Genomic DNA, 11,630 nt, shown 5'->3' with positions numbered 1-11,630 from the left:
CCGGAACGGCCGCTCCAAGCACCTGCTTGAGAAGCTGGTGCCTGGAGTCGGCCCTGCCTGCAGAAGGCAGCAGTTGCCCCAGTTTGTAAATTAAGATGTTTTCCTTCTGTCAGCTAAACGGCTTCTCAAATCCAGATAAAGGAGGAAGATTTGTATTCTGGGTTAATGGGTAGGTGTTGCAGAATGACAAGAGACAGAAAGCTCTCTGGAGGCTCAGATACAAACCCAAAATCACCCTTTCCAAGTTGGGTTTTAGGGCAGGGGTGTCAAGTTAATTCACATGAACACAGATTTGGCAGAAGTCTCTAGCTACACATTCCTTCCACGCAGAAAACACAAAAAATACAAACCAACCAGTACATATTGTTCAGGCTAAGAAAGCTCAGCATGTTAGCAGGGTTCCAGTCTGAGAAATTGCACCCTGCTTGAATGCTTGCTGGCGTTAACAGAACACTGTTGAGTAGAGACCCATGGCAGTTTCCCCATATGTCCTTTAACAGAGATTGTTGATTAAAAAGTGAATAAAAAGAATTTTAAGATGATTAATGACTGTATGGGTATAAAGCCTCTATGTGACAATGACAAATATGTTATGGGAGTAAACAAATACTATATTCTCTTGGTATCTGTAATGCTGTTTTTTGGCGGGCTAGATGTGTTGTTCCTCCACTGCGTGTGGTTAACCCTGTGGTGAAGTTTGGACGGTGTTTCCTGAAGTTCCCTTACCAGCAGATGGTGATGCTTGTGAACGACACTGAGCTTCCAGGGTGCTACGGGGTTCTCCCTCAGGTTTGTCATCTCACCCTCCCTTTCTGCTGCTTCTCTTCCATTTCAATGGGGCTCTCTGAGAATGGAAGGGGTATTTCCCGACTAGCACATAACATATAGTATTAAATGCTGTGTTATTGTTGTCTCTAGCCTCACCAGCATTTGATGTGAGAATGTTTAAGTTCTCTTCTTTGGAACTCTCTTGCAAGTGAGAACTTAAAAGTTCTTAAAGGGGTGGGTCCCACAGCATTGAAAGCAGGAGTGATTCTTTGAAAGATACAAGACATTATAACCACAAGGGTTTCTTTCTGAGAGGCTGAAGTTCACAAGAGGAAAGGGAAGAAAGCCACTGACTGAGTCCATAGCTGGTGGTCTGTGTGGCATTTCCTAATATTTCATGGTGTAACACATTCTACAACAGGAAAGGGGAACAATTCAAAGCCTTCTGTGAGCTCTGTTTATGAGTCAGCAGTAGGCTGGGCTGAATAGGTGCAGCTGCTGTGGGAGCCACTGGGACAGATTCAATGGTGGTATAGTTACACATTAGGCATTAGTTGGTTAGAAAGCAGTTGTCAATGTCGACATGCACCAATCTACAAGATTTTCAAAGCAAGCAGATCTTGCAAGCCAGGGGCCCATTTCACTTTACTGGTAAAAACCAGGCTGCAGTCTCTGGCAACAGAGAGGTCACTGTCATGTGGGCATGTGGGCCTCACAATTCCATATCCCCCATGAGGACTGGAGCCAGCAAAGGAAGAGTTGGGGCCAGAGTGCCTGGAAGGTACACTGACTCAGCATATATTCCTGGGAGCCTCCATTGGTGAGCCCCAGCTGGAACCTAAAGCTGCCTTCGTCCTAGGGTGAATCCCTTGTGGAGACATCTCTCCTGAGAGCAATGGAACTCCTGTGCCTACATGGATGAGTCAAACCCTGAAGGAGCTGAAGGGGAGAGTTGCTTTCCTTGCTATCTCACAGGAGAGTGTAAGCTAAAGCAGCTAGGCCACTCCTGCAATTCTCCGAGACCAGATTTAGCCCTGGTATAATGGAAATGGCACCTATTTACCCAGAGCTAAATTTGGACCCCGCAGAATACCAAACTGGTGCAAGTTTTGCTACTTACACTTGTTTATACTAGTTTCTGGCTAACTTTACTCCCCCATTTACATGCCGTTAAATGTAGTCCATTGTATTTTATTTTTACTTACTCTCTGTTGCTTGTAATATCCTCATAGGTGATTGAAAATAATGTCCTTCCCCTCATATTTTTCCCATTTCCATCTGGCAGACATGGACACTGTTCCATATTTTCTGGGGCACCAGCCAACATAGCCACTGTGTTCTCTTTCATTGTTTTGAGTAACTCTTTCCTAATGAAACCTGGAGATGCTTGGAACAGGTGCCCCTGGTATTCAATCTGTTCGATTGGCTGGATCGCCTTTAGGTGATGCCTTGGGCAAGTAAATGTCTGTACTAGTTCCTGGAAAGATTTAGAAATTTGAAGGCCAGAAGGGGCTATTGTAACACAGGCCAGAGAATTTCACCCAGTAATTCCTGCCTCATGCCTATAACTTCTACTGAGCAATAGCAGGTCCCTTAGAAAGAGACCCAGTCTTGATTTCAAGACTGCAAGTGATGGAGAACCTACCACATCCTGTGGTGAGCTGTTCCAATGGTTAATTACCCTCCATGTTAGAAATGTGCGCCTTCAGCTGTGCTGTTTTGCATATTTTATAGTCTATCTCTGGCTGAAATTCCCCCCTGCGCAGAAGGCAGGCGCTTGTCTGTGCATCACTTCAATCCCACAAAGTCCTCAAAATAGGGGTCAGTACAGGCTTTGTGCTAGTCCTCTGTGCCACGTTCAATTTCCCCCTTTGAGCCCAGTGTTCTGCACGTGATTCTTTTAACTGTGCGATAATTGTAATGTTTTTAAATGTCAAGGAATGGAAAGTTTCCAAAGAAGTCATGGTGAAGATAATGTTCTGGTTATGTCTCTGCACAGGAGTATGAGGAGAAGCCCTCTGTGCTATACTCCAGCCCCAGGCCTTGTGGCATTATTCAACCTCACAGCACTGTGGAGATCCCCTTAGCACTGGAAACCCAAGTGACTGGACAGCAGGACACTGTGGCTTCCATAGCCATGTTTGGGAGTGAAGACCCCCGCCTGGTGAGACCCTGATGATGAAATACACCTTGTGTCTGCACCAATGTTCTCTCTGGAGTGTGGAGACCTGTACTGAGGGTGGTCTTTGCTCATTTGACAGTGCACACTGCATGCTTGTATTCAGACAGTCTAGTTCTTTACAATTCCAAGGATTTTTCTGGTGAATTCAAAAGCTGCAGTAGTAAACTCATGTCATTAGAGAGTAAATATCACTGTGATAGAAGTCAGATGTTTTGAGGTTAATTGCACTGCTCATACCAATAACGAGGAGAGTCAGGAAAGATCAAACCTGTTTCAGTTGGCAAGAAGAATATGGGCCTGATCCCAGAAAGTGCTGAGTGCCCTTCACTACTGTATAAAGTCAAGGCGAACAGAGGGAGCTTAGAACCTTGCAGGCCGTTGTCTTTTGAAGGGGCGTAAGAGGAGTATACAAGTAATGACTGGTGCAGAGACGGTAAATTGGGCATTACTATAGACCGTTTGCTGTAGTTCACATCGAAAGGGACAGTGCAATGGAAAAGCCCCAAATTTAAATCTTTTACATAGCTTGGCTGGGGTTTTCGGAAGCACCTAAGGATAGTCACTGGGAGTCAGGCACCTAACTCCCCTTTAGGTGCTTCACCTAACATGACTACCTGGAGGACTCATTGCCACCAGAAACCATAGAGACCAGGAGCTAAGTATGATTCCAAAAAGATTAGATGTTTATATGAATAATGAGAGAGAATAAAAAAGAAAAGAATAAACCCTCATGATTCATTGCATAAGCCAAGAACTAACTGCCTGGGGATAGAAAGGAAACGTTCCTTATGGGCAAATGTTTCCATTGGCCATTATGGAGAGTACTCTGAAATATCTGGAACTGCCTCTCTTTGTAGATGAACCCTTGGTCTAAGCCACTATAGCAATTCCTTTGTCTCTAAGGCCTTGGCTACACTCGGGACTTCACTGTGTAGTGAAGAGAGCTCTCGCAGCGCTGTATGTACTCCACCTCTCCGAGGGGAATAGCTTGCAGCGCTGTGAGCGAGCGTGCAGCGCTGCAGGCTCTGATTACACTGATGCTTCACAGCGCTGTACTCGCTGTGCTCGGGGGGGCGTTTTCACACCCCTGAGCGCAGCAAGTTGCAGCGCTGTACAGCGCCAGTGTAGCCAAGGCCTAAGTCTGTTTTATTCTTACAGAGTAACAATAACCACTGCATAATAAAGGCCCCAATTTGAGAAAGCAACCCTGTTCAGGAAAGTACTTAAGCACATGCTTAACTTTGAGCACATGCTTAAGTCCTCTCACACACTTAGAAAAAGCACCTCCTTAAGTGCTGTCCTGAACAGGAATCAACTGATGCATGTGGTTAAGTGCTTTTCTGAATTCAGTCCATTATGGGCCACTGTAGCCTCTGTACTAAAATCTACAAGGAAGGCCATATCAGCCGTAAAATTGGTAGGCTGCAACTGGAGTGAAGGTAGACTTTTTCTACCAAATGTGAACAAGTATGGGCAAGTGGTTTCTGAATTATGACATGACACCCTAAAAATAGAGTTATTTGTCAGAATTCCAAGAGGCTTCCTGGGTTTTTTTACCACCTTCTAGCAAAAAAAAAAAAAAAAAAAAGGTAGAAAGGTGAGTGATAAAATGTAAAAAGCAACAGAGAGTCCTGTGGCACCTTTAAGACTAACAGATGTATTGGAGCATAAGCTTTCATGGGTGAATACCCACTTCGTCAGACGCATGGGTCTGATGAAGTGGGTATTCACCCACGAAAGCTTATGCTCCAATACATCTGTTAGTCTTAAAGGTGCCACAGGACTCTCTGTTGCTTTTTACAGATCCGGACTAACACGGCTACCCCTCTGATACTTGATAAAATGTAGTTTATTGAATTCATCTAGCTAAGAGCTAAAGCAAGTTTAATTAATTAAATTTTAATTTAAAATGGCATTAACTTTTGAAATAGCGATGACAGAATGGCTTGTCATCACTGATGAGCATGAACTAGGGTGTCAAAGGACTGCTGAAAGCCTCAGCGGCCATTAACCAAAAGTAAGGCTGACATTTTCAAAGCAGTCCAAAGGGTGTGGGCTTTCTTTAAAATGAATGGAAGGTGTGCAGCTATCTCCCCTGGACTGCACTGGAAATCTTAACCTAGGTCTCCAGTCCTTTTCTTTGCATTAGAATGTAGACCAATGGCTAGGGGCTTTGTCAATGGAGGAAGGTGAATTTTGCCATCAAGGCTGAAGTTAGCCAAAGAAGTGGTTTGTAAAGCTAAGACCCATTACAAAAAGAAGTGGGGGGAGGGGAGCTTTTCACAGTTAGAATTTCCTGACCTTTTAGTGGTTGGTTTATTTTTCAAACTATGGTGATCTTGTAAAGATTTTACCCTTGGATTAATGATGTGTACGTTCAGCCTTAGCCTGGCTTTAATGATGTGAATTAATATGTCAGCCCTCACCCCGATGGCAGCCCTGTGAATTGTGGGATCTTAACAATTTCTAAGGGAAAACTAAGCACTTCAGTAAGCTCAGAAGTGCGCCCATTAAGTTGGCGTTTAATGCACAGCATTTGGCTTTCACTCAATTGCAGCAAACATCTGAGCTGTGCTAATAGAACGCTCGCCATGCAGAAGCACAGTACCCACTTACGTGTCTTGTTGCTAAAGCTGCCTCAGGTTTAAATTTTGTCCAAGCTGTGCCCTGAAGCTTTAACACCCCTTTAGTAGGTCCCATTCTGGCCACCCAGACTTTTCCCCACTAGTGGAACATTGTGAGCAGTATGGCCAACAGCCTGCTATGCGCTCTACTGATGGTTGGTTTCAGGAGTGTGGGCCTTATTCTGCTCTCTCTTGCACTGATGTAACTCTGTTGAGTTCAGTGGAATCACTCTAATTTTAGGCCAGTGAAACAGAAAGAAGAGCATGGTCCTATGATCTTACATTATGCCAGAAGCTGGGAATGGGCGACAGGGGATGGATCACTTAATTACCTGTTCTGTTCATTCCCTTTGGGGCACCTGACATTGGCCACTGTCGGAGGACAGGATACGGGGCTAGATGGACCTTTGGTCTGACCCAGTATGGCTGTTTTATGTTCTTATGTTATGCTTAATAATTCCCAACAGCTTGAGTCGGCTATAGCCCTTCTCAGAGTGCAGACTTTCACAAATCCTTCTCTCTGGCTGACCCTTCATGGCTGTGTTGCCTTGTGTTTTACTTGCAAGTGATGGGATGTCAGTTTCAGTTTGCTGCAAGTAATCCTATGTGTTAGGGAGCTGGTACAATACAGCCTGGGGTTTACCTGTGGCGTATCAGCCTGCAGCCTGCCACAGGCAGCAATTTTACAGCTGGCTGCTATCAAAACAGGTGGTCATTCAGTACTACAGCTGACTGCCAGAGGACGACTATTCATTCCCAAATGATTGAAACTGACACTATGTCCCCATCAACAGAGCCAGCAAGACCTTTGAGCCCATGGAAATATTACTGATAGCAATGTCTTCCCTCTTGTCCTCCTTTTCCTTTTATATAATCTGGCTTGTGAGCAATGGCCTGTTAAATGTTGCTGCTAAAAGCACTTTTGCGAATGGTTTAAGTGAAGCATTTTAAAAAATATTAACCACTTCCCTGCTGAATGACATACCATGGACATGTCCAGTGCAATTTGACACAGCTAGGAATTCTAGGTGGCCTGTCTTCCTTACTGGATGTTCTGTAGAAAATGAATGACAGAACACTAAAGGGTAACGTCCTGGAAGAACACATGCTACATTTGATTGCTCTGCTGGGGAAGAGCACACTAAAAACTTAGATATGCTCTCAGGAGAGGTGTTTATCAACACACACTCTCCAGGGACTCTCTCCTATGTGTTTTTTGTTCCCTTCAGTCTTCTCGATTAAAAAGGTATCTCTCCAAACATTAAAGTGCAAGTACAGGAGCAGAGCAGTGCTTCCCAACCGTATTCAGAGCCTGAAAGGCAAACACACGTTTTCCTAACAATTGCACGAACTATTGTTCCATTCATAATGAGGCCTAGTATGAAAAAGATCTGTGTGAAAGATCCTGATGTCTTTAGAAAGGGATTTCACTAGCTCCCTAACAGTACTGCCGTTTCCAGAAGGGAAAGCCAGGCTGACAGCCCCATCCTCTTCCTCCACACTGCCCCAAAATCCTGCTCTCCAGGAAGTGCTGGAAATGAGCAAACCAGTCTCCAGGGCTGGGAAATGAGTTCTCAATGGTTTCCTTCTTGCGCTCCTGCTTTCTCCAACATGTTGGGGGAAACAGCCACTGCAGATCTGCAATGGAGGCGAGTGAGCCACCAGCAGCCGCTGGATGTTACTCTTAGGCAGTCTGATGGGGCTGGTATAGGAACCCATGCAGAGTACACTAGGCTTTGGTGGCAGACTTTCCAGCTGAGTGGGACTAGATGTGGGTCACTCTGGGAGCAGCCAATGCCATTTCTTGAGTCAGATGTCATTCAGGGTGCTCTACAGGACAGACTGGAACTTTGTGTCTAAATAATACACTTTGCCCTTTCATGAGTCACATAGCATCTTGTCACTAGGAGGGATTATTACTTATTTGATTTCAGTTTAGAAGTAGGTATGAGGGATTCACAGGTCTTGAACCCAGGTCTGTGGCTCCCTAGACAAGCATCAGATCACAGACATCATCTGACACCTCCACCAGCAGGGAGTGAGGGCTGGTGGACCTAAGCTCACCATAGGCACTGCCTATGAAGATCTCAATTGGAGGTGATGTCTGGCCTCTCCAATTGGCTCAGACTCATTATTTAAGCTGGAAGGAGGCACAGGACTTTGTCTGAGCAACTAGGTGAATCCCTGGGTGGCTGCTACATTGGACCCTACCTTCTCGCCTGACTCCTGAGCCCTGCCTTAATCCTGATTCTTGCATTCCTATCCTGTCTTGTCCCTTCCCTCCTGCCTTGTTCCAGATTCCTGCTTCTGAGCCCCACCCCTGGCTACTGACGCTGGCTCTGAACCTTGGCTTAACTCCTGCCTCTGGCTCTGTCACTGACCCCTGGTTCCTGACTCCTGCTCTGACCACTAGGCCTAATCACCACTGCTCTGACCACTGGGTCTGACTGCCTATGACCTGGTCCATGACAGGAAGGTTGTTTGGTCCTGTGCAGTCTGTATCCTACAGCAAAAAGACTGGTGTAAACATTTAAACCATTAGCTGCTTTTAATGCTCTAGGAAGGTGACTTGGATAACGGATCACCATTCCACCCCACCCCTCCATGACCCTTGGGACTGATCCATGTGAGGGTAGAGAATATTGTCAGGATCACAGATATTCAGGAGAGACAATTACAGCTCAGATGACATCATTAATATCCATTACTTATACAGCGCCATAATGTGCATGGCACTTCAGACACAAGTAAGACATGAACCCTGCTCCAAAGAGCTTAAAACCTAAGTGTCTGATTCACACTCACACCAGTGTAACTCTGATGGAGGTATTCCTCATTTACACCAGTGGTGAGTGTGTGACAGCAGAAGAAGTTAGAGGGAAGGATGGGAAAATGTTGAGAAGGGGTAAGATGGGGTGGCAACGGTCAAAGAGAAGAGAAGAGAGAGGTGAATAGGTACAAGTGGAGAGCTGCAGGACAAATGCAGTTGGTTTGGTGGAACAAGGCAAACAGGGAGGTGGTTTTCTCTATCACCAGATAACCATTCTGAATGGATGATCTTCTTCACATGAAAATCACTCAAAATCCCAGGTCTACTCCAGTCGTTCACTACCATTCTGTGTCCAAGGATTGAGCACAATGAGAGCTAGCTGGCCCCTTTCAACTTTCCCTGTTTTTGTTTCCCCCGGTTTCCTGGAGCAGAAGATTCATTTAGTGAGCATTGGTGAAGGCCCAGTTGTCTACGTGGATCCTGCTCAGATAGATTTCGGCAATATCCAGGTTCTAAAGGATGCTTCCTGTACACTCCACCTCTCCAATCAGACCGTTATTCCTGCACCATTTTGGGCACAGATGGTAAGTGCATTGCGGGGCTATTTTATAATGAACACGTAGCTTGGAATGTATAGTCTCAACAGTCTGTGACTTGACTTTATATGCAGCATTCTCCTCAAATTATCTCAGAGAGAGAATGAAATGGGCATGACATAATTCCCCAAAGTGGCTGGCTGAGTCTGCGCTGAAGTGCACTTGAGTCACCCCATTAGTGTCAGTGGGATCGCATAGATGCAACTAAAAGCAGAATTTGGCACTTGATCTTCTTTATAACCTTTCTCTTGATAGGGAGTTTAGCTGTGCTAATCATGTTTATGTACCTATATGAGAGACATCTTATCTCTTTGTTCCTGAAAGGTAAGCACTTCCGCATAGATCCCCTCAGCTGGGCCGCACACATTGACTTCTGGCTTGTGCTTCAAAATTTGCTTGCAAAGCTTTTAGCTGTATGGGGAACAGCATGCGAGGGATCATCCACAAATTACTAATGGGGAGGTGAGCTGGATGTTTAGTGGTGTTACTCCCACTGGGAGTTTTGGCAGCTCAGTTGCTGCATAGCAGCTACTCTGTTTCTAAAGGGAGCTGTGTAGTTAAGTTACATCAATGCGGAGAATGCACTGCAGTATCTTTGTATTTTGTGGCATTGCAGAATATTTCTGGGTCTTTGGAGAATGTTATAGGGAAGAGACAGTTCAATTGAGTGAGACTTTTTCAACCCTACAGGCTACACAGATGTTCTAAAGTGTTAAGTCAGACCCCTCCAGAGTCTGTCGGGGTGGGGATCCTTAGCCAGGAATTGGTCACGCTGTATGTTTGGAGTTTGCACCCCTCTGTCCATTGGTCTCTCCCCAGTTGGTGGCAGGTTGCTTCATAGTGATGCCATCTCTGCCGTGTCTCTCCTATCTCCCTATGTCAGGCACAGTTTTTCCTTATTACTTTTTTGGTGAGATGTCCTTTATGATTCTTGATCATCTGAAGAAATATTTTTCTTGCACTTCCTCATATTTCAGTTTCCACAGTACCTAGAGTTGTCTACGGGTCTATCTCCACTGCAGCCATGGTGTGATTTGCAACTGGTGTGGATGGACCAGCACTAGCTGTACTCTAGCTAGCACGCTAAACATAGCAGTGAGGACATAGCAGGGTGAGCTTCGCTGTGGGCTGCACAAGCCCACCTGACTGCCCTGGGACAGACTGACTTGTGCAGCCCGTCCAGAAGCCCCTGCCATCATATCCTCACTTCTGTTGTTACCAGGCTAGCTAGAGTACAGCTAGCAAGGGTACGTCTACACGAGCTGCAAATCACACCTGCGGCTGTGATGGGGTGCAGGGGCTTGACCTGGTTCTGAGTGAACGGGAGTAACTTCAGCTCAGCTACCTCCTGAGCAGGTGCTGAAGGGAAGGTTTGTAAGAGTGGCTGCTTGGGCTGCCGAAGGCGTGGAGGTCAAGGAGTCTTGTGCCTGCTTGTGCCAGCCTGGGTTTGGCCTGAGGAGTTTCCTTGAGCTTATCCAGCATGGCATGCTCCCTGCTAGTGAAATGGATTGTGGAAATCCCTCTCTGTGTCCTTTAGAGTTGGTGATCAGAACACTTTGTGATCCTCAGCTTTGCTAACAGTGATGGCAGGAAGATTTGCACTGGACACTGGAACATGTCCCTTATGGCTGGTGGACGGTGCACTGGGTCTGTATTGTAGGGAAAGGGAAGATGAAAGATCTCACTTTTGCCCAGTGGGCTAAAATCTGCTCTCAGATGTACTTTACACGTGCAACTGAGAGCAGGCTTTGCACCACACCATCAGTTTAGCTGGTAGATCACCCATCATTGATTCACCTGTTCTGGTGTGATGAAAATGGTAGATACAAGCATGAGAGACAGATATGGAAATTTGGAAAAAAATAGGCAGCAAGCCATAGTAGGTGCCTTTCCTTTCAGGATGACTGTCTGAACTTCTGAAGAAACCCAGTGCTTCCTTTATTGGCTTAGAGGGTGCCCGTAGCTGCCATTTGGTTTCACTGCTTAGGTATTTCTGCAGGACCCCTTCTCCCCTTTAGTAGCAAATCATGAAACCCTGGATCTTTGAAGTCAAGCCTATTGATTGCAGCTCACACTTGTGAATCAATGGTTATTGATTGAAGTTTATGGAGCACTGAAGGTTCATCCACCTTGCTGGGCTCAGATGGGCAGCTCTGCTGAGCAAAGAAGATTGGATTTAGCAGCAAACAACAGCAGAAGGTAAAGGCAGGTGATAGCGTTCAAAATGTAAAGAGAAAAGGCCTCCATGGATATGTCCATCTTCATCCTACTTGCTTTGGTCTTAATTAGTGTATGCGAGTTGCTGTTCCTGTCCAGTCAGCCAGCTTTCCAGTAGCTTGTTTGCTTTATGGGGAAGGAGGTCTGTAGTGGGGTGGTTACCCCACTCCTGCCCTGAAGGGCGTAAAACAGCCCTGAGGGAAGGTTGTGGCTGGGAGCTGCTAAGCTGGGCTGATTGGGAAGCAGCTGCAGCTGGGCCACACCCCAATCAGGCCTCAGCTGGCCCTATATAAAAAAGCTGTGAGCCAGGGGCCAAGAGTCTCTCTCTGCCTCAGAGAGAGAAGGGCCTGGCTGCAGGGAACTGAGACAGAGTACCTGAGTGGAGCAGGGCTGGGGAAAGGCTGGGGAGCTCCAGCCTGGAAAGCCCCAGGCTGCGGCCTAGCATTGGCCTAAAAGGTACTGGGGGTTGCAGA

At 46.1% G+C, this 11,630-nt stretch overlaps 1 protein-coding gene across 1 annotated transcript in view; it reads left to right on the top strand.

Moving 5' to 3' along the window:
- The window catches only part of LOC113406944 (hydrocephalus-inducing protein homolog), a 359,446-nt gene that overhangs the window by 120,175 nt on the left and 227,641 nt on the right, over nucleotides 1-11,630 (top strand). The window contains 4 exon segments of the mRNA XM_029912029.1: nucleotides 654-796; nucleotides 2,102-2,117; nucleotides 2,809-2,932; nucleotides 8,776-8,928. Of these exon segments, the coding sequence (XP_029767889.1) occupies nucleotides 654-796; nucleotides 2,102-2,117; nucleotides 2,809-2,932; nucleotides 8,776-8,928 (436 nt within the window).

The sequence above is a fragment of the Terrapene carolina genome, unplaced genomic scaffold, assembly GCF_002925995.2.
Source record: "Terrapene carolina triunguis isolate 2854851 unplaced genomic scaffold, T_m_triunguis-2.0 Scaffold166, whole genome shotgun sequence".
Classification (NCBI taxonomy): Eukaryota; Metazoa; Chordata; order Testudines; family Emydidae; genus Terrapene; species Terrapene triunguis.
This window is presented reverse-complemented; position numbering and strand designations above follow the sequence as displayed.